At 43.2% G+C, this 24548-nt stretch overlaps 2 protein-coding genes across 10 annotated transcripts in view; one reads left to right on the top strand and one right to left on the bottom strand.

Moving 5' to 3' along the window:
- LOC125721467 (NACHT, LRR and PYD domains-containing protein 12-like) overlaps nucleotides 1-8297 on the bottom strand; it is a 247462-nt gene extending 239165 nt beyond the window's left edge. For 4 of the 6 annotated variants that reach the window (XM_048997398.1, XM_048997396.1, XM_048997397.1 and 1 more), the window contains exons 1-3: nucleotides 7457-8174; nucleotides 3340-3441; nucleotides 2693-2806 (exon numbers count right to left, since the gene is read on the bottom strand). In XM_048997398.1, the coding sequence (XP_048853355.1) occupies nucleotides 2693-2806; nucleotides 3340-3401 (176 nt within the window). In that variant the 5' untranslated portion in view covers nucleotides 3402-3441; nucleotides 7457-8174. Of the gene's footprint in view, nucleotides 1-2692; nucleotides 2807-3339; nucleotides 3442-7456; nucleotides 8176-8195 lie in introns of those variants that run through there. The other 2 variants (XM_048997393.1, XM_048997395.1) reach the window with 2 other exon arrangements.
- Nucleotides 1-24548, top strand: part of LOC125721464 (NACHT, LRR and PYD domains-containing protein 12-like) — a 388574-nt gene that overhangs the window by 157900 nt on the left and 206126 nt on the right. The gene's annotated exons all lie outside the window — the stretch shown is intronic.

A 24548-nucleotide genomic window follows, 5' to 3' on the forward strand; every position in this document is an offset into this window, starting at 1 on the left:
TGCAACCCTGATAGTATGGAACCACTCACAGCCAATCATCTACTTACAATGAAGTCCAACATGGCTCTACCTCCACCAGGGAAGTGTGTTAGGGAGGACGATTATGGACAAAGGAGATGGTGCAGAGTACAGTATCTGGCGGAACAATTTTGGAGTCGCTGGAAAGGGAGTATCTCCACATTATTATTGCAAGACAGCGTTGGCACACACCGAAGAGAAATGTACAAGCGGGAGATACAGTGATGCTTGTGGATGACTTGTTACCCAGATGTGAATGGAAACTGGGACGGATTTTAGAGACTGTCACTGATGAAGATGGACTGGTAAGAAAGGGTAAAATATGTATAGGAGATAAGAGACTTAGCGAGAAAGGGGAACGCCTTGGTAAGCTGTCAGTGCTAGAACGTCCAGTGCAGAGGTTAGTCTTGTTATGAGAAGCTACTTAAGTACATTTCACTGATGTTTATGCTTTATTTTCCAAATGATACAGATTTGAAAATTAATTAGTGTTTGGAACACATGTAATTTTGGTGGGAGTGTAAATAACCCCAAGGTTTGACATGAGACTAATTAATGTTACAAAACTTATTGAGTTGCGTATTGCATATTTTTTAATATACGTTTGTATTCTGTATTCATTTGTATACATTCATTTATGCTTATGTAGTTTTATTTAGTGGGACCCCTTTTTTTGAGGGACTTCCATTTTTTTTGGTTACCAGAACATTGTTAAGCTAAGCTAAGCGTTTTTTTTTGGTAATTAATTTATTTTAAATAAATCGTGAACCATCAGTCAAGTCTTTCGGCCATCAATCCGAGGGGAATGCTACAGAGGAGTATGATGGATTCAAAGATTTAGTATCTACTAAAGGAAACACATCAAAAGCAACCCAAACCAGAAAAGATGGCTGGCAAAAAGTGTCCGACAAATTAAATGTCATTTTTAGTTATTGTATTTATCACTTGAATGTAGTATTACGTTTCCAGTGTTTCATTATTATTTTATTGTCATAATTACAGATAAAATACACGCACAATCATGCAGGACATGGGAACAAGTTAAAGTGAAGTACAAACACAACATTTCATTCATATATATATATATATATGTTTGTATGTATGAGTTTGTGTGTGTATGTATGTGTTTGTTGATTTTACGTATATGAATGGCGAGGCCATGACTGAACCCATTTCCATGCACGGACACTGATTAAGTCTGTGAGCTAATCCTAGTTTACGCAGAACAAACCGGCTCCGTGCAGGTTTGAGGATTTGGATGTGCTGCTATGACAACACATCCAGCAAGACTTTCTAAAAACCGTGCGAAGTGCCCCAGGCAGCTGGCATGTGCCAAGTGTCCCAGGTGGCTGGCATGTACCAACTACCCCAGGCGGCTGGCGTGTACCAAGTGCCCCAGGCGGCTGGCGTGTACCAAATGCCCCAGGCAGTCGGCGTGTGCCAAGTGCCCCAGGCGGCTGGCGTGTACCAAGTGCCCCAGGCGGCTGGCGTGTACCAAATGCCCCAGGCGGCTGGCGTGTACCAAATGCCCCAGGCGGCTGGCGTGTGCCAAGTGGCGTCTGCCAAGTGCCCCAGGTGGCTGGCGTGTCCCAAGTGCCCTATGGTCTGACTTTAGACCCAGAGAGACATACATGCTAGTGGGCTGTAACACTGTTACCTCTCAGGGCTCTTTCTCTTACACCCCACAGGGGGGCGCATTTCATGGCTTACTCTATAAATGTTGTGACTCACAGCTTCTAATGTCCTGAGGCCCCAGGGAACTGGTCCCACTGGCCCAGTTCATAACCCAGCCGAGGCTCCAGGGGGCGCTATCTTGGAGCACCTTCAGCGACCGGCTCATTCCCCCACCGTGAGCTAAGAAGCGCTACTGGGGATCTTTCCTGCCTGCTGCCGTTAGACACCACAATGCCTGCTGTCGATGTGCAGCCCCCACAGCCAGCCTTAACGTCCCATTTTTAATGTGGTAAAAGCTGCTCTCTGTTTTTAATCATATAAATAACATAACACTTTGCTGCTGAACACAAGAGAATTTCCCCTCTTGGATCAACAAATCATCTTATTTTATACTCAGGGGATGAGAACCACTACAGTGTCACATTAATTATGATCTGAATCAGCAAGTATTTAAACGTCACCTTTGGCAAAGAAACCAATAGTCTTTCACTTTTTTTTGTCTGATGATAGTAGTTTATTGTTTAAGCCACACAGTTTTATTAAACATGTTAAACTGAAGCCTTAGTCTGAGTATGATCTAATGCATTCATGAGAGTGAAATTATTTGTTATCAAAACAGAAACATCCATCTCATGAGACGACAATCTATTGTCGAGTCATTCTTTAATGGACATGCAGGGGGGTAACAGGCAAACCAGTTTTTTCCAGCTCTGTGCCGAGGACTGAAATTTAAAATCCACTTTGCGATTAAATAACTTCCAATTCCGGCTCGCAGAAAGTCAGGTTTTACAGTAATCCTCATCCATTTACCTCAGATGGTATTTATATAGAATACAGACAAAACTTTTGTTTAAATTCTCAAGGTGATGGAATGTGTTAAAGGTACAAATTGGTGCATCCATTATAAATATGTTATTTCCTCATAGCTTGTATGTGTCTCTGTGCCATTTGACTGAGAGTCTGAATGTCATTAACAGTGTTTGTTTAAATGTACATTTACCTTTGATCTGTAGGAAAAGGTCCCTCTCTGAAGTTGAGTGGGGGGTCCATTGACAAGTCACTCTTCAGGGAAACACAGCTGGGTACAGGGGAGTCTGCTCTCTTCATCAGGACACTGTGGGCAGCGAGAGGAAACAAACCCTCATGGTATAAATATAATTCATACAATGGGGACGACATCACACTGCTGTTTAGCCTTCTGCTCTGCCTTCATGTACTTTGATATGCTGTGTAGCTCTTGATGTAAACAGACTTATTTACTGTCAGCGTTTAAGGAAATTGTCTCATCTAAAATTTAGATATTATATGAAACTTTTAGTATCACTGTTAAAAACCTCCACAACTAGACTTGACTGATGTTCCTTTTTACCTGTTTATATATGTTTTTGTTTGTTTGTTTAGTTTTGTTATGTGGCCATTTTGTATAGGAGGGATGGTCTGTTGCTCGTCTCTAGTATAAAAGAACTGGCTGAAGAATTGTGGAAGAAGACGGTGAAGACAGAAGATGGCGAGGTCTTTTTATTAAGCTACACATATTAAAGTGCTGCCCACTGACCAGCCCTGGCTAGGAGCCCAGTTTACTTTTATGTTATGGCCTGACTATAGACCCAGAGAGACATGCATGCTAGTGGGCTGTAACACTGTTACCTCTCAGCGCTCTTTCTGTTACACCCCACAGGGGGGCACATTTCAGAAGCAGATCCATCCATTTCTATGCTGATCCAGACCAGATGATTCCTGCTGGGGCCTCTGTGAACATGAAGGGTAAGTAGATATATAGATAAATACACAATATCTAGGACTCAGCATTTTTACATCAAACTGATGAATTGTGTCTCCATTCTGTTATGTTCCATGTGTAGAATTACACATAGTAAAGAGGTTTAGTGCAAAATTTCACTGCCACATTTTTTATAAATACATGTATAAACATCCTCTCCTGGAGATGACACCTTATCGTGGTGGAGGGGTTTGCGTGTTCCAGTGATCCCAGGAGCTAAGCTGCCCGGGGCTTTATGCCATTGGTAGGGTCACCCAAGGCAAACAGGTCCTGGGTGAGGAACCAGACGAACTGCGGCTCATTTGACCCCTTATGATGAGTAAAAACATGGATTCACGTTCTCCTTCCCCTGGACGCGGGTCACTAGACTTTTATGGATGGAATTTCTAGGCACAGCCGGGGCATTGAGGGCGTCCGGTTTGGTGACCTCAGGATTGGGTCTCTGCTTTTTGCAGATGATGTGGTTCTGTTGGGCTCATCAGACCGTGACCTTCGGCTCTCACTGGAGCAGTTCGCAGCCGAGTGTGAGGCGGCTGAGATGAGAATCAGCACCTCCAAATCCGAGACCATGGTCCTCAGCCGGAAAAGGGTGGAGTGTTCTCTCCGGGTCAGGGAGGGGGTCTTTCCCCAAGTGGAGGAGTTTAAGTATCTCAAGGTCTTCTTCATGAGTGAGGGAAGGATGGAGCGGGAGATCGACAGGCGGATCGGTGACTGCAGTGGGTGCATGTATACAGCAGTGATATTCCAGCAGACCAGGGGAGGGCAGATGTACTTAAACAAACTACATCTACACAGTACAGTACAAAAACCACGACCTCCATCACACCTATCACCCCCCCACCCTCCCCCCAGAACTCAGAATACACAAAGCGGATGTGAGCCGGCTGTTCCAGAAACAGAAATCCAAGAAGCCCCCAGACCAGACGGTGTCTCCCCCTCCTGCCTCAGAACCTGTGCTGATCAGCTGGCTCCCATCTTCACCCGCATCTTCAATAGATCCCTGGAGCTGTGTGAAGTTCCCTCCTGCTTCAAACGCTCCACCATTATCCCGGTCCCCAAGAAACCCACCATCACAGGACTGAATGACTACAGACCTGTCGCCTTGACGTCTGTGGTCATGGAATCCTTTGAACGCCTGGTTTTAGCCCATCTGAAGGACATTACAGGACACCAGCTGGACCCCCTGCAGTTTGCCTACCGGGCAAACAGGTCGCTGGATGATGCAGTGAATATGGGGCTGCATTATATCCTGCAACATCTCAACGGTCCAGGAACTTATGCCAGGATCCTGTTTGTGGACTTTAGTTCGGCTTTCAACACCATTGTGCCTAATCTCCTCTCCTCCAAACTCTCCCAGCTCAATGTGTCACCAGCTACCTGCCAGTGGATCACCAGCTTCCTGACAGAGAGGAAGCAGCAAGTAAGGCTGGGGGGGGTCATTTCTGAAACACGGTCCCTCAGTATTGGTGCCCCTGAAGGATGTGTCCTCTCCCCACTGCTCTTCTCCCTCTACACCAATGACTGCACCTCCAGGAACTCAGCTGTAAAAAGTTTGCAGACGACACCATCATTATTGGACTCATTCAGGATGGTGATGAGTCTGCATACCGGCAGGAAGTGGAGTGGCTGGTACTCTGGTGCAGTCAGCACAACCTGGAGCTCAACACGCACAAGACTGTAGAGATGACAGTGGACTTCAGGAGACATTCGTCATCACTGCTCCCCCTCACCATATCAGACAGCCCAGTGTCTACTGTGGAGTTCTTCAAGTTCCTGGTTACCACCATCTCCCAGGACCTGAAGTGGGAGACCAACATCTCCTCCATCCTCAAAAAGGCCCAGCAGAGGATGTACTTCCTGAGACAACTGAGGAAGTACAGTCTTCCACAGGAGCTGCTGATCCAGTTCTACACTGCAGTCACTGAGTCTGTCCTCTGCTCCTCCATCACAGTCTGGTATGGAGCAGCCACCAAACAGGACAGGAAGAGACTGCAGCGGACCGTACGGACAGCAGAAAGATCATCGGTGCCCCCTGCCCTCCATCACAGTCTGGTATGGAGCAGCCACCAAACAGGACAGGAAGAGACTGCAGCGGACCGTAGGGACAGCAGAAAGATCATCGGTGCCCCCTGCCCTCCATCACAGTCTGGTATGGAGCAGCCACCAAACAGGACAGGAAGAGACTGCAGCGGACCGTACGGACAGCAGAAAGATCATCGGTGCCCCCTGCCCTCCATCACAGTCTGGTATGGAGCAGCCACCAAACAGGACAGGAAGAGACTGCAGTGGACCGTACGGACAGCAGAAAGATCATCGGTGCCCCCCTGCCGTCCATCACAGTCTGGTATGGAGCAGCCACCAAACAGGACAGGAAGAGACTGCAGCGGACCGTACAGACAGCAGAAAGATCATCGGTGCCCCCTGCCCTCCATCCAGGACCTGTCTCTCTCTCAATATCCAGGAAAATGGCAGGAAAATCATCACAGATCCCACACACCCTGGACACAGACTTTCTGAGCTGCTGCCCTCTGGCAGACGATATAGAAGCCTGCAGACCAGGACACCCGACACAGGAGCAGCTTCTCTCCCCTCGCCATCTCCCTCCTAAACAGCTGATCTGTCACACTGCTAAACACCTACAGCACTGCAACTGCGCTTTATGTACAGTCTGTGATATATATTTCTGTAATCTTTTCTGTATATAAAATTTACATTGCTTACTATATCGTATTGTTCATTTACACACTTTGTGTATATGTGTGTGAATATATATATATATATATATATATATATATATATATATATATATATATATACACATGTATATATATATACAGTATCCATAAATATATTTACATTTATAAACAGTATAAACATATACATACAAATAACACTTTTATACATTTTTTTACATTTACCTTTATATGTATAAATATAAATCCATAATACATATTCATATTGTAGATTGTTGTTGGTTTTACACTGTTGTGCTTGAGACCATCGACCGGAATCTAATTCCTTGTATGTGTTCGCTCACATACTTGGCCAATAAACCCGATTCTGATTCTGAGACTGATTTCCAAGGGACCTAAAAGTATGACAAATCCAAATCGCTATTACAATAGTTCCGAATATACTTTAACCATGTCGAAGTCACAAAGATTTTCCCATTTTTTCCTTAACTCGTTCTCACACTGACAAGAAAAAAAATTAATTAATCAGCTCGACAAGTATCCGCTGGTCAGGCAGACGATGACTCCCATTCTATCGTGGGCGGTGCCGATTCTGTGCTGACCGGATTTTGGCTCGTATCGATGGTATTGAAAAATCTCTAAACACCTTGGACGATATAAAATCATCAATTTCCTCCATTGAGAGATCTCTTTCTATCTTATTACTGTTAATGATTTGTTGTGATTGGTCGGCTCCACTACTCACGGTTTGGCGGAGTAAGTGACACCACCTTCTGTCATTCAGCTGCGCTGTGGGTTGCGTTTGACTTATTCTTTACCGATTATTAAAATCAGACTTGCGTACTATTTGCATTAAAGAGTTTAAATACGACTGCAAAGTATGACTACAATTAAGATCAGCACATTTCAGATTGGACAACACAGAACAGATCCGTAGTAAAACCTTTGATTTAATAAAATGTTAAACATTGAGTTTAACCCGGATGTTTCGGCACACTGGCATTAATCCCCAACACTTAATAAAAGAAAAACTTAATATAGCTTCAAAATATTACAGCCTACGTCCCGGTCCATAATTACGCAGCACAGCATATTAGGCCAACTCATGGCTGAGCGTAAGTAATTAAATATTATTGATGTTAATTTGAAAACTCTTCTGATACACGTACAGTAACCTACTGTGCTGTACGGACGTTTATTTAATGTTCAATTATATTGAAATTTTTAAATTCCGCTGTATATGTAGGCTGTGTTAAACATATCAATTTTATTATTATTAATTTAATCTTACCTTGAAACATAGAATATCTTTACATTATTCCAGAATCTTGATAAAATGTTTCTTGATAAAATGGCGACTCTGCCTTTAAAATCCCGACACTTAATTTCACTTTCGTTTACAGGCAGGAAATGATCAGCTCAGTCTCATGCAAAAAATGGACACGGACTCAGCGGCACTTCGTAGGGTTTTGGGGGGATATTATCTATGTGTCTATGTTGCACAATTGGACAAGGTGAATAAATTCCAGGCATGCATGGGGTTCTTTTTCAATGATGTGATGATTTTTACTTCACCGGAAAAACACTGAAACACAAGCACAAAAACCCGCTTGTTAAACAGGACTGTATGCGGCGATCCTTGTCGAGTGTTCTGCATGACGCATGCGTTCTTTGCACTCCACTCGCGCTCATTCCATTTTTACACATACAATTACTTTTAAACATTTATGTCGATTTACATTCGCTTCGAAACAACTTAACACACAGATAAACACATTCGTTCTTATACATATAAACAATCAATAATCCCACAATTTACTTTCCTCAATACGCACACTGATAATGTTCGGGCGAGCTCGTACAACTGTATGGTCTGAGTAGCTACAGGTTTTCCCTTACTGATATTCATTAATATTTCTGTATTACTCATTCGTAACTGTTCTGATCGATTTACATTTATCCTAAAACAGTTACGTGAGTATCACACAGTAAGTTTGACTTTGCCCCTTCTTTTGAACAGTTTCGCTCACCTGAAACACAAGCACAAAAACCCGCTTGTTAAACAGGACTGTATGCAGCGATCCTTGTCGAGTGCTCTGCATGACGCATGCGCTCTTTGCACTCCACTCAGTGGACCCCCCCCCCTGCGAGCTGGCCAAAGTGCCTGTGTGTGCTCCGCTCCTGTTACCCTGCCTGCCTGAATCGCACCACAGTTGTCCCTGCCTTAAACCCATCAGCCACGAAGTACATTGCACTAGAGATGAACACAAGAGATGTTCATCACAAGATATGAACAATGCAAATAACAGTGCAAAATAATAACATTGAACACAATATTTATCATATGGGAAACTAACAAGGGGTCCACATCTATTAGTAACAATAACCGTAATTCGGTTAGGCCACTTAAAAAATGGTTCTCGTTCCCTCCCGACCCGCCGAAATGCCTCTGACCCGAATTTTTTTAATTTCGTAAAAATCGCATGGAAAATGCCCAAGAATGACGAAATTTGAATTTCCCGCGCATTCCACATCGACGATTGATCCACATTGTGTAATCCTAGTCTTGGAATGGTTTCATGAACCTAAATTTGTCTCTACCTGAGATGGGCTGGTGCAAAGATTTAAATCTGGGGAAGTGATGTGGTACATGTTCTTAAGTACTTGTTTGTAGAGTTGCATTTCCTTGTTCAACCATTCAGGTTCCTGTATTTTGTAAATTCCTCATGTTTTAACATGTTCTAATACACTTTCTTTCTAGATATATATTTTAAAATCTTGGTTGTTCATTTAGAATGGGAATGACAAACAGAATATTGGTTTCAAATAGTATCATTTTTATATTCACGAATGAAACATCAGCATAAAGTATCCAAATCAATAGTTGGGAAGGCATTTATGAGATACACATGGATCAAGGAATTTACATTCTTGTATTTTCTTACATTTAATATATTTGAAACGCAACAAACTGGAAGAACTGAGGAGGCGTACTAAGTAGGTCTGCTCTCTTCGGTATGTATTTTCAAATATGTATTTTCTTACATATTTGAAAGTCCAAACAGTCAATCAAAATTTGTAAAAAAAAAAAAAAAAATAATAATAATAATAATAAATCCCCCCCCCCCCAGACCCACCCCCTCCAAAAAAAAAAGGACGAGAACCAATTTTTTTTAAGTGGCCTTATAACACAGATTAAGGATGATCGTGCGTGTAAAAAGCGGTACTGCAGTAACACTTAAATCATTAACAGTGGCGATTTGAGAAATTTAGAAATGGAGGAATCCATGGTATTTGGGGGGGGGGGGGGTCAAAGACAAAACTGTGTAATTTTATAATTTCATCAAAATATATTAACTGGTGTAGCGAAGTAAAGGTCAAACTAAACACTTGAATCACACTTTAAAAAAAAATTCCAATACTCAACAAGTACAGGTAATATATTTTACAGACAGAACATTAAACAAAACAAAAACAAAAAATGATATTCAGACAGAGTTATTACAAAGTAAAAGATACCATCTCAATACCAAATATAACAGAACATTTGAGCACTATGTCTATACATCAGGTAAAAACGCATCAAATCAGGATACAGTTCTGATTGTTTTTTATTTTTAGACTTTCTGATTAGATTAATATAATTTATTAGGTCTAATTTGTGAACAAGGAAAAATAGGTTAGATTTATTGTATTTACATTTATGAATATAAAATTAGTAGTATTAAATTTATCTGTATTGTCACGCTCGGCTCGTACGATCTTCCTGTGTGCCACGCCCCCTCGTTAACCTCATATGGAACCCGGACGTTATCAGTTGTTTCTTCTTGTTTCATTCAGTCCTGTGTATTTAAGTCCACGTCAGAGTACATATCCCCAGTTCCGTCATTGACGTCGTGCTCCGTGTTTTGCCTCGTCCGTTTGTTCTACCTAATAAGCCGGATAGTTACTGATCGATTCTCCGCTCCCTGCTCGCCCGACGGCGATCGTGACATGTATTCTTCCAGTCACAAAAAACCCGCAAAAAACATCTTTACAAGAAAACTGAAAATTATGACATACATTTGTTTGTATCATGTTAAGCATATCAGAGTAGAATTTTTCAGAAAAAGGGCAAGACCAAAATAACATTAGTTTTGCAGTCACATTCACAGAAAGAACAGCTGGTGTCAATCTCTCTCATCCTTTTAGATTGAAAATATTTGGACGGATAAACTTTATGTGACAATTTAAAGGTGACTTCTTCTACATTATTTGTTAATAAAAACTTATATGGTAAAGTCCACACCTTTTTCCAAGGTATATTATCCACTATGCCATTCCAGTATGAAACAACATATGGAACGGAGGTGTAGTTTTGGGTAAAGAATGTCCTGATTTTTTAATTATTATTTCTTGAAAAGAATGTATAGAAAAACACACCTTACCAACAGCAGATTCAACAGGATCCATAGATGGAACAAAATTCTTCAACAACATAACTACTCCATCAGGGATTATATCAAAAACAATGGCAAACTTTAGGGCTTATTGGGATTTCAAAAACTGACAGAAACTCTGAATAGCTATAAAGCTGCCCAGCTCTGCTAAATAGTTGACTTATTTAAAGTACACAGCAAATGTGCCAGTGTTAAATTAACACTACATGGTGTCTATATGGGTTCACACCATACCAGGAGCTGCACAGAAAAGGGCATCACAACTGTCCTAACACCTTTCCACATATGCTAAACATTCAAGAGCAGGACCGGCAATCAAATACACCCCCACCCCATTAAAACATATACCACTCTGGAGACGTGTGCTGTCGGTTTCCAAGAGATTTTTGCTGACTTCACACCAACATGCTATAAACCCACCAGCACCACAGCTCTCTAACCTTCAGGATCAGCCAGAACTGAGCCAGCAAACCTTCAATATAAACCAAGAAACAGCTGTAAGGTCCTTTTTGGTCAGAGTCTTTCTCATGATGGTGGGTAAATGTGGGACGGCTCTTCTGATCCTCATGACTTCTTGTGCGCATATTAAAATAGGGCAGATATGTGGAGGTGGAGACTCGGTGACTTACAGTAACACCCTATGGTGTAAATTGAACACTATAAGAGTTAATAAAGATTAACACTGTAAAAACAACACTCAAGGCACTCTGTAAATTGTGAAAGATAACACTGGACCCATATAAACACCATGCAGTGTTAATTTAACACTGGCACATTTGCTGTGTAGTGAGCGGCATTTAGCAACCAGCACCAAAAACATTTTAGCTGTATTTTGTTAGTTTATTTTAAATAAGTCGCCCCCGGTTTATTTAATTACATGTATTAGCTATAGGAACTAGTGCCCAGTATTTACAGTAGTGACATACATTAAAAACATTTTAAAACTTTGGTAGAATAATGCCTTAGTTATTTTAATAAACAAGCTTTTTCAGTAAATGTTTGTTCACACTCATGCGAGCGCACGCACACACACACACACAGACACACACGCACGCACACACACACACACACGCACAGGTAAGATAAGATAAGAAAAAACTTTATTTATCCAGAGGGAAATTCTTTTGTCCTTTACATGCTAAGTGCAACAATAGGAATAAAGGTAAGGTAAAGAAAATAATAGTGCAAATAACTATGAGTAATACTTTGTATTATAACTATATAAATACTCCTAAATACTCATACTCTGTACAAAGTAAAAAAAAAAAAAAAAACTGTAACTAAGCTATAACAAATATAAAATAACAGATTATTAGTGCATGTGGTAATGAAAAGTGTCTTAGTGTAGTGCCTTGAATAATTGCGATAGCAGCATGTGATGATGGATAAAACAAACATTCAATACCAAACAGATGTGTAATATTGCACAATCCAAATAAGGATTAATGACAGTTCTGAAAAAATCACCTACAAAATGAGGAAGAGTTATACAGTCTTATTGCCACAGGTAGAAAGGATTTCCTGTGTCGTTTGGTTCTGCATTTGGAGGCAGTTAGTCTTTTGCTGTGGGAGCTCTGATGACCCATCATGGCTGCGTGCATGGGGTGGGAGGGGTTGTCCATGATGCTGAGAAGCTTTTTCAGCATCTCCTCTCAGACACCTCCGGCAGGTTCTCCAGTCTGACCCCCAGGACACAGGCACAGACACACACGCACACACACAGACACACAGACACACAGACACACACGCACACACACACACACACACACACACAGACACACACACACACGCACACACACACACACACACACAGACACACACACAGACACACACATACAGACACACACATACAGACACACACACAGACACACACACAGACACACACATACAGACACACACAGACACACACATACAGACACACACAGACACACACACACACACAGACACACACACACACACAGACACACACAGACACACACGCACACACACACACGCACACACAGACACACACGCACACACACAGACACACAGACACACACACACGCACACACACAGACACACACAGACACACACACAGACACACACACAGACACACACGCACAGACACACACAGACACACACAGACACACACAGACACACACACACGCACACACACAGACACACACACACAGACACACACACACAGACACACACACAGACACACACACACGCACACACACACACGCACACACACAGACACACACACACACACATACACAAAACCCCAGACACGCACACAAGTGCACACCCCAAGGACTGACCTTTAGAGTTTGATAATCAAACTCAATCAAAAATCACCAGGCATATATACAATGTACTGTAGTTAACATTTTTTCTTAATATGTATAAGGATCATTTTGTTAAAGCAAAAAGAAATGCTGTAGGTGACGTCAGACGCCGGAGACTTGGCGGAAAATCTGAATGAACAGCGAGGACAGCGAGGGGAATTTGGAATCTCTTCAGGAATACATTGACTGGTACTTCGACATTATAGTCATGAAGAAGAACGCAAATGCATCTTCTCCAGCCAAAAGCGAGACGCCGTCCTCCAAAAGAAGTCGCCCGGCAGACTCCCCCGGCACAGCATCGCCGACTGGTAAAGACTTGCCGACATCCTGGATTCAATCGACAAGCGATTGTCCAGCTTCGACACGAGGTTGGCTCTGGTCGAGATTCTACATCAGGAATTCAGATCCCTGAGGGAATCTTTGGAGTTCAGCCAGCAGCAGGTGGAAACTCTCTGCTGAAAACGGTTAAGTCTCTAACTGAAAATGTGACCCATCTAAATGAAGAAAATAAAAAACGAAAGAGACTGTCATTGATCTACAGGCCCGTAACATGAGCGATAACCTGGTGTTTTCAGGCATCTCGGAATCTGCCGAAGAGGACGCAGAAGTTACTGTTAAAACCTTTATGAAGACCCACCTGAAAAACATCTGCTTTGAGAGAGTCCATCGGCTGGGAGCCAAGAGGCCTGGTGCACTGAGACCGCGTCCTATTGTGGCTAAATTTGGACATTTTAAGCAGAAGGAGCAGGTGAAGAGCCGCGGCAGGGAGCTGAAAGGAACGGACTTTGGCGTAAACGACCAGTTCCCCAAAGAGATCCTGGAGCGACGCAGAGTTCTGTTCCCAATCCGACGTAACTTCATTCAGAAGGGCTCCCGAGCTGTCATCGCCGTAGACCGGCTCTACGTGGATGGGCAACTGTACCGCGACCCCAGTACCACTCCCTGGTTATATTAACGCCAGTCCAGATAAGAACCCGTTATATATTTTTCTTATTTCCTCTAATCCTCTTCCATTAACATCTCTCTAGCTTATACATGTCAATCTGCTAATTTAACGTGATGTCATATCGAATACATTACCGTCAGTCTCCACAGCGCTACAGTGCTAACAATGTTTCTGCTTCTCTCTTGTCCCCATGTAAACCCTCACCAGCTTCCCCTTTGTATGTATCCCTCACTTCCTCCTTCTTTCACTGCACCGATCACCTGCTTTTCTACTCTGTCACACACAAAACCCTCAATCATTACGCATCTGCACGGCACGACCACGTACATATGCACTCAGCGTCAGCACAACCACTCCGACCTCATAGCGCACACAGACACATAGGACACACACACACACAAGCGCGTACACGCTCGCTTATACCTCATTCATTTGCATGTGCAAATGTCAGTTTCACAGTTATAGATCCAGAGGGTAGATTTATAATCATTAAATTATCTATACTTAACAAAAAGTTATGTATTGTTAGTATATATGGTCCAAATGTTGATAACCCCTCATTCTTCCACGTTTTCTTTACCGCACTCTCTGAACACCTAGATTGCGCACTTGTTCTGGGGGGCGACCTCAACTTTGGACTAGATAAAGAAATGGACAGGCTCAGTACAGCTGCTCAGCGCATTTGGGAATCTACAAATATAGTTAAACAGTACATGAGCGACTCCGGACCTTGTGATGCATGGCGTTCTCTTCACCCCACCCCTAGGGAATATACTTTCTTCTCACATGTCCATCACTCTTACTCTTGTCTGGATTATTTCCTAGTCAGTAGCTCACTGCTGAGTGACATTTCAGACACAGAGATACACCCTATAGCTGTCAGCGATCATGCTCCTGTTTCTTTAACCCTAATAAATAGGAAGGCCACTACACCAAGTAGGAACTGGAGATTTAATATATCATTGCTTAAAGATGGAGACTTTATTAACTATTTTAAAAAAGAGTGGGCTTTATATTTAAACTATAATGACCTGCCTGGAACATCAGCATCTGTTCTCTGGGAAGCAGGCAAAGCTGTGATGAGAGGTAAAATAATCTCATTCTAATCATATAAAAAGAAAACAAGTGTATCCAGGAATTATAACAAACCATCAAATCCTTAGAAGAAGCCTGCGTTTCATCCCAGGAACAGGAAATGCTGAATAAAATACGTAAAGCAAAACTAGAATTAAATGAAATTATTAATAAAAAAACTCAATTCTTAGCACATAGGCTTCGCTGGCAAAATTATGAACATGGTAACAAATCAGGTAAATTTTTAGCTAATCAGTTAAAAATAAATAAGAAAAAACAGCTATATGTGCTGTTAAAGACTCAAATGGGGATACAGTATATGACCCTGACAGAATAAGCAACACTTTCAGGGACTTTTACAAATCTTTATATTCACCACAGATAAACCCATCTAAAGACGAAATTGATCAGTTTCTTGATAGTATAACCCTTCCGAAATTATCAGACAATCAAGCGATGGCACTGGACTCTCCGCTGACTCCAGGTGAACTCCAGGAAGCCCTGAACGATATGCCCAATAAAACGGCTCCAGGTCCAGATGGATTTCCAGCAGAATTCTATAAAGAATTCTGGACAACTCTGGCACCAACATTCCACAGAATGTTGCAAGAGACCAGGGAAAATGGTAGGCTACCACCAAATATGAATTCTGCTAACATTAGTCTCTTGCTAAAACCAGACAAAGACCCTACATTGCCTACCAGCTATCGTCCAATATCCCTTATTAACGTTGACCTTAAAATAATCTGCAAAGCTCTCTCAAAAAGAATAGAGAAGATAACCCCTCTCACAATTCATCCTAACCAAACGGGTTTCATAAAAGGGAGGCCGCCGGGGTGTGGGTTGGTTTATGCACGGGGGCTCGGCCCTTGTGCGGGGGCCTTGGGCGCGTCAGTGGTGCTGGGGGCCTCCTCGGCTGGCGGGGAGGGACCATCTGTCCGCAGGGGGTCCCTGCTTTTGGGGTATCCACTCTGCGGGGGGGGGGGGGGGGGGGGGGGGATCCAATAGAGGAGGAGGAGGGACTCAACCTGGATGTCTTTTGTCTTATGCAGTCTGGGAGTTGACTGAATGCTGGGGCAGGGGTAGCTTTTCCTTTGTAGTGGGGTCTGGTGGGGCGCCTTGGGCTCTGTGGGGCCCGGTGGTGCTGCTGCCTTGGGCCCCGGTCTGGATGGGCCTGGGCCCCCCTCCCTGGATGGATTTCGGGGAATGGGGAGTGCTTATGGGGGTCAGCGGGGGAGCTGGCTCCGGGGGGGGGGGAACTTGCCCCCCCCCATTCCTTTCCTCCCCATCCCTAAATGCTTCCCTCCTCCCGCTCCATCACACCACCACACATGTAGGGCTTTGAGGTGTAGGTGCGTTGCTGGGATGCAGGGTAGGTATTCCTCCTCTGTCCCCTAGCGACCACCTGTACCTCATTCATACACTACAACGTAGACACTCTCATTACTTACTCTCTCATGACACATACATTTAGGGCGTTGGGGATGGGCACACAGAATGGCATCCAGAGGGCGGTCTGTTCATTCAGCCTTACCTCTGGTGCCAGGGCTCACATGTCAATTTTAATCACACATAAACATTGAGGGCTCTGGGGAGAGGCCGAGCTAACACCAGCTGTTGGTCGGCAGGGGGTGGTTAGCGTCATGCCCTTGCTCTGTTTTAGAAGCACTATAGAACAACACGCACCAACACCACATCTGAGCGGGTGAAGGGGGGCATGGGGTCTTTTCACACCCCCGTTCCCTGTTCGCCATTTGGGGCTGGGGGCTGAGAGGAAGAAATCCTCTTTTTAATTAAATTAAAAAAACATGAAACATTTAAGGACAGATATTAGAAGTGACAAATTACCAGTCCCATCAGACTGCCATCGCCCTGCGGCCCAGGGTGCTCCAGTGACAGGAGCACTTATGTTCCACCATGCTGTTCGTTATGGACACACTGTGGGCAGCACAGGGATTCAGATCGGCCAGGCCGTTCCTCCCAATCACACCCTTCCAGGTTTCACTGTCGCTACGCACATCAGCGTTAATGTCTCCCAGCAGGACGATGCAGTCCCCATGGGGGGCACCTCCCAGCCCCCCCTCCCAGGTCTCCAAGCAGGCCAGGTACTCTGAGCTGGTGTTTGGTGCATACGCATAAACAGTCAGACCCCGTCCCCCAACTCGAAGGAGAAGGGAGGTAACCCTCTCGCTCACTGGGGTGAACTCCAACGTTCTGGCACTGAATTGGGGGGCTATTAGCTTATTTCGCAGAGGTCACCATTTTCAAAATGAAAACGAGGCTGAGGTGGGATGAATTCCACAAAATTCGTTGATGCTAGTGTGGCATATTGTTGTGAACCAGGATGTACATCTTATCAAAGACAAGAATGTGATCAAGGTTTGTCTTTCCCTTGATTTCCTTGTAACCGGGACACTTAGAAGCTAAGCTCAAATTTAGAAAACACACTTTTGCAGAATCATGGATTTACAGTAGTGAGGATGTATCATATAACCAAGCTGCCTCCTGCTATAATTCCTCACAGTGGTGCTGAAGATTTTTATTTTCTATGTGAAAACCCATGATCCATTTGAGGTGAAGTACCTGACTCTGCTTGGACCTAAAATGTATTCATACCCCATTGATTAACTCTGTCATGTACCATATATGTTTAGTAATATGTATCCAGCATTTTCAGCCTCTCTCAGGATAATAGTGCTTGTGCTTGTTGTCTCAGAAAATAAATCAAGCTTGTTAATAACTAACGTTAGTTATTCACGCTGCAAACAATATTTTGACGTTTGCCGATTAGCTAGTACATTGACACTTAGGCTACGCCTGTCAAAATCCTTAACTTACCTTTAATATCAGTAATGTTCCCCTCTATTCAGTCGCTGTATCCTTTTAACAGAACTGCTCTTGATGTTCAACATCCCCCCCCTCAGCCCATTTTTCAGCATCGTTTATGGCAAAATGTGGCACCAGCTCAAAGTTTACGGTCCAAGCCGTTGTTATGTGACTGTACTTCCAGGCTTCCACTTGGGGTGACTCCCTCCTCTGCCTCGCTTTCCATTCAAAATGGCGGCCGTGTGAAATCAGCACATAAGTAGACCCACACCTGCCCAGCACCTCTCACCGGGGGCAAGTCAAGAGTGGAATAGAGGGGAGTCCAGCCCCTCTCAAGCCCAACCTGTGCATATATTTAGTCGGTATCTCTCTACCTCCCCAACCAGCTCAGGTTCCTTTCCCACCAGAGAGGTTACATTCCATGTTCCTAGAACCAGAACTGGTAGCTGATGATGGGTCCGCCTAGGCCCCTGCATACACTGCCACCTGATCCACATTGCACCCAACCCCCACGGCTCGCCCTGCAGATGGTGGATACACAGGAGGGGGGGGCCCATGTAAATTAGGTGCTCACCTGCTCCAAGGAAGGGTCCCGGTCTCCCCAATGTGGGCAGGGTCACATGATCCTTATTGTAAGTGACTCACACTTTGTTCCTGGGTGAGCAGCCAGACAATTTGCCTTGGGAGACCCAAACAGGGGCAGCTCCCCCGACAACATAGCTGCTAACCTCACAGAGGGACACGAACCCTTCCAGCACAATAGTGTCAATACATGGAAGGGCCCAAACGTCACCCCCGATCTACCAACATACTGTCCTGGCTGACCTCCCTCAAGCGTTACCCACTGATCCAATACCATACTGTCATGGATAACCTCGCACGAGCATTACCCACTGATCCAATACCATACTGACATGGATAACCTCCCACAAGCATCACCCACTGATCTAATACCATATTGGCATGGATAACCTCACTGAGGCGTTACCCACTGATCCAATACCAAAAAAGTGGTTTTAAAATGTAATTATTAAATTCTAATGTTGCACAGTCAAAAGAGCGGTTCAGGACACATTTCACTTCATGTTGTACCTGTATAACTATGCATGTGACAAATAAAGAATCTTGAATCTTAAAAGTCTTTCATTTTCCTAAAGGTGAACCGGTGTGAACTCACAGAGGAATGCTGTGAGGCGCTGGCTTCAGCTCTCAGATCAAACCACTCACATCTGAGAGAGCTGGACCTGAGTGACAATGACCTACAGGATTCAGGAGTGAAGCTGCTCTCTGCTGGACTGGGTATTCCACACTGTAAACTATAGAAACTGAGGCCAGTATTACTGAGTATTCCTTCCACACAGAAAACTATTTATTGAAAGGAAACACATTGTCAATAGGAAAGTAGTTACATTTACTTAAAAGTAATAATTGTATTGGTGATGTGATCTTATTTATCAGTGTTTTTGTCCGTCTCTCTGCAGGCTGTAGAGTCACAGAAGAAGGCTGTTCTTCCCTGGCTTCAGCTCTAAGGTCAAACCCCTCACACCTGAGAGCTGGACCTGAGCTACAACCACCCAGGAGACTCAGGAGTGAAGCTGCTCTTATGGAATATTATTTAGCACTATATAACGTAGAATACAAGTATTATGATATTATTAAGTATGCCAAATATCCATGATGTAATCATTACAATGTAAACATTATAATGTAATCAACACAATATAATTGTAAGAGGATCACTTTTCCCCAATGATGCAGGTTTATAACTCGGCTAAACTGGGCACCAGGCATAAGAAACAGCTCACAACAGAATTCTAGCAATAAGCCTTTATTACCAGGATTCCACAATTCAGCGTCCCTGACCCAATAAGTGAAGAGCACCTTGGCAACACAGCATATCCCCCCCATGATCTCAGCACAGCAATCTCTAAAACACTTGGGGAAAAAACATTTCACATTCAGCTAAAAAAACCCGGCTAAAGTTCACACGTGGACAATAAAAAATGCCTGGGCAGCTCATATCAACACAAGGGCCAGTAACACCCAAATCACGTGTGGTTCCTCCTAAATACACAAGGGAAAAAAAATCTATTTATATCAAACAATATTATTTAAAATTAACTAGTCGGGGGAAGACAGCCCAATTCCCCGAAAACAAAGCCCACAACACAAACCATAATCCAACTCCTAGAAGGAACCACAAACCTTTCCTGTGGCGCCTGGAATCCACGCCGCTGCCACCAATCGCTGAACGGCGTCATTAGCTTCCCAACTCCGCGCACCCCAATAACTCGCCGATGTCCCACAATGCAATAATTTTTCCCCAGCGCACGCGCTTCCACATCTGGCAGCTGCAGCATGAAGTCCAAGCACCACCGAGCATGGGGGCCCCCTCTCCTTACGCCTTCACTGACAATTTATGTTGTTACTACTTCCGCCTCACAGGTGTTTCCTATTAACCCTTATCACCATCAAACTCCCCGCCTACACGTGTCAATTCCTTGTTGTTCCAGCGCAAATGTGTATTTATTTTATGTGCATTCACGCTGTTATGACAAGAAATTACCGTGCATCTTAACATTTATGTGGCTAATTTGTACTTCGTCTGCGGCAAGAAGGCTAAAATGCACAATGATTTCTTGTCATAACATTGCGAATGTACATAAAATAAACACGTATTTGCGCTGCTACAAAACATTACCGCGCGTATCGGTTTAAACGGCGAATAAGTACTTTCACACCAGTTATGTGCCCCCTGCATATGATCATTTTTGCATATAAAATAAAGGGTCGGCTTACGCAGGGTTGCCAACTTTGGTCAGCTGGTTGGCGTGAGATTTTCAATTCGAGACAAGTCTACACACGTATTTACACGTATATAACAGTTTTATTACCTTGTAAATAGTCTTTAGGGTTTGCAAACTGCCCAAACGCTTTTGATGTAGCTAATTTTAGGTTTAAGACGGATTAATAGAGATTCGCCGTAAGATTTCTTGCTGTGAGCGTTTGAGTCTGAAAGCCCGAGTCTCGCGCCATATGCGTCAGAGTTGGCAACCTGCTTACGGCCGAATCGGACCTACGACCGGTCAGTCGGAGCCGAACGCAGCCGAAAGTCACCGACTAGCTGCATAATATCGCATTGTCTGTTATGGTACGAATGTGAGTCCGTGACAACAGCTTGAATACTTTTGAATCACAAGTGCTTATCTTCTCAAACTTCTTCCGATCATCTGAGCGACAGTTTGTATTTTGAAAAGTCACAGCATTTAAATAATGGACAACCAAGAAATTAAAGTTGTTAAGATTAAAATTAAAATCAAAGTTAAAATAACATATAAGGAAGGGGAAACTTTTCCCGAAAAAAATGAGGCAGTGAAGAAGAACACCGGCGAGAGGGTGGATATGGTGAAGATCATTAAGAAGAAGGATGACACTGACGAGCCCGGATCGACATGGAGGGTGTCTTACATACCGAAGGTAAAGCACTGGCTTAAGAGACCTTATTAGAGCACTTTAATTCGAGCTTAAAATGTGTTATATCAATCATCTTTCCTTGTTTTAACAATCGGCTGTCCCAGACTGGAACCGAAGAAAGTTTCCGTGGCCAGAGGAGTCGTCCATGGAGCGGGAGGGACAGGCCACCCCCCCTGGAGGAAGCAGGAGCGACCAGGAAGAGGCCCCAGCTGAAGTTCCTCCATCGGACAGACAGCAACGGCTCCTGCGCCCTGCGAGCAGAGAGAGGCCAGGGGCAGCGTCAGCCATCGGCGGAGCAGCAACTCATGCAGCGGAATCACGGACTTATGGGTTATGGTGGGAGACAGAGGACTGACAGAGACATTGTTCCTGACGGACTTGTGGGTTATGGCCGGGGACGGAGGGATATTAGAGATACGGTTTAAGTGTTAATGTAAATATAAGATAGGATGAGATAAGTTAAGTTAACATATGATAAGCTAAGTTAAAATATAATAATTAAGATAGGCTAAGTTAACATGATAAGATAAGCTAAGTTAAAATATAAGATAGCCTATCTTATATTTTAACTTAGCCTAAGTTAAAATATAAGATAGCCTATCTTATATTTTAACTTAGCCTAAGTTAAAATATCATAAGATAGGCTAAGTTAAGATAAGAGCTTTATAATAAAACATAAACTTAATATTCAAACTGTGTCTTTGTCATCTCTTCAGTGTTGTGTCTGTCTTGGTTTGATAATTTTGCATCTTTAATTTATATCTGAGACTCTCCTAAATATCAATAAGCAGAGACGGAGGACTGGGAGGAAGGTACGGTAAAGTAAAAAAAAAATAATAAAGAATCAAAATCACAGTGTTACCTTATTCTGACGCAGAAAGAGACATTTCAGTGTTACTACCACCTATGAGTTAATGGCTGCAAATGTTGGTGTTAGAAGTGCCGGTAAATAACGCGGCGTAAGTTTAACTCCGGTGTGTTTCTGAAAAACGCGCCGCCTTCTGCCTGCTGTCATTCGGCGAAAGTATAGGAGACGATTGTGGTAACTGGTAAAGTTGTCATTTAACGTAATGCTAATGTGCATTACCAGTTAGTAAGTGTTTTACTGTATCACGCACCTTACACTACGAAATCAAGCCCCTTAATTTTTACTTCTTAAAATTACCCTAATTTTGACCTTAATTATTGCTATATGTGAAATTAAGGGAAAAGGTGCAATGATTAAGGCCAATTAAGGGGAAAACTACTGAATTTCCCCCCTTAATTTTTCAAAATTACCTCTTAAATTTACACTAAAAAATCCTTATTTTTTATGAATTAAGGGGCAATTTAAGATTGTTTGACGGTCTGTAATTACATAACATTGCCCTTTAATTCTGATTAATTAAGGGGCAGTTTAAGAGTATTGTAAGGTTTCTTTACTATTTAAAATTACTTACATTTGCCCTCAATTCTAATAAAGGGAGTTTAATATTATTATAAAGGTCCGTACACCACGTATGACAAACGTTATTTATTATCATGCATGAATGAATTACAATGAGAAAAGCTTCCTTCCTTTTACCGGCCGCTTGCCCCCTTGAGCTTGGAAAGCCTTCGCTGGGCTATAAGTTCCGTCTTCATAGCCTCTTCCTCCTTTACGTTTGTTGCTTCCTTCCTTTTACCGGCCGCTTGTCCCCTTGCGCTTGGAAAGCCTTCGCTGGGCTATAAGTTCCGTCTTCATAGCCTCTTCCTCCTTTACGTTTGTTGCTTCCTTCTTCCACTGCTTTTCCCTCCTCATCTGTCTTCTCTCCTCTCTCTCTCTTTTCCTCTCCCTTCTTCTTTCCTGTTTCCTCTTCTGCTCTTTGCTCCTGCTGCTTACTTGACCCATCTATGTATTTTTTCCTCCATTTCACTCTTTCTCCTGCCTATGATGGTAAAGAAGAAAAAAATATTAGGAGGATGGAGCTTCTTCAAACATGCAGTTACTACAACTTGTACATCAAAATGTATTGACATTCGGATCAGTCAGTAAGATGTATGAGATAAAAAACAAACCAGCCAGTGAAAGAGTTTATATAGCCTCATTCTTGTTATTACAGGGTTTTTGAGGGTGTGTGCAAATCCATATTATGTTATATATAATATATATATATATATATATATATATAAGGTATTTACTAAAGATGGAATCGTGGCCATGTTAAAATGTGCTGATGTTTCTTTACATTAACCTGTGTCAGTAAATGCTGGGTGAGGACTTGGACTCACAGTGGTATAGAGGTATAAGCAAGGTGTGTCTTAATAACCCTCAGTTTTAATCCCACAGGTCCTTTTGAAATACAGTGTATATTATTAATAATCATGATGCTCTCATACAACAGGCACTGTGGACAGGTTAATGTGCCCTGCAGTAATTTAACATGTCTGGCTTTTAAATAGAACAGACTTTACTTCACCTTCTGTGATAATGATGAATCTGCGAATCTGTATATGAAGCTGAAGAATCAACACAAAACATTTGCAATTGTCACTAATTAACCCAGAGGCAAATTCCCCCTTAACACCGTATATTTTACACTGGTATATTTGTGACTCCATTCTGAGAGCACAGTGATATCCACAAGCATCACAAACCAGCCAATCACAGGTTGGAGAATTTAGCCAACTGGTCCTGTGTGTATATTAAATGTTTAATGTACATGACAATAAAACGTCATGCTTTTTAAAGCCATTTAAGGCCTTGTTTGTTAATTAAACCATTTTTGATGCTATGAAAGACCAAATTGGTTTAATTACTTCTAATCCTTATAATGTCCCTATATAATCCCTGGCGTGTTCCGCGCTGAGCCCCGCCCCCACCTCGGATTCTCTGATCACGTGTCAGTCATGCTCATCCCAGCCTACAGACCTCTTGTCAGACGCGTCAAACCCGTCCAGAAGCAGACAAAGATCTGGCCCCCAGGAGCCATCTCTGCTCTTCAAGACTGTTTTGAGCGCACTGACTGGGACATGTTCAGGGAGGCTGCAACCTACAGTGACTCTACCAACCTGGAGGAGTACATGACCTCGGACACTGGCTACATCAGTAAGTGCATCGATGATGTCACCATCTTCAAGAACATCACCACACGCTCCAACCGGAAGCCCTGGATGACTACGGAGGTGCGCATGCTGCTGAGAACCCGTGACACCGCCTTCAAATCAGATGACCAGGCTGCCCTGAGAACAGCGAGGGCCAACCTGTCCACGGCCATCAGAGTGGTGAAGCGTGCCCATGCCCAGATACTACACAGCCACTTCAAAGACACTGGGGAT

Source organism: Brienomyrus brachyistius, unplaced genomic scaffold (genome assembly GCF_023856365.1).
Source record: "Brienomyrus brachyistius isolate T26 unplaced genomic scaffold, BBRACH_0.4 scaffold33, whole genome shotgun sequence".
Classification (NCBI taxonomy): domain Eukaryota; kingdom Metazoa; phylum Chordata; class Actinopteri; order Osteoglossiformes; family Mormyridae; genus Brienomyrus; species Brienomyrus brachyistius.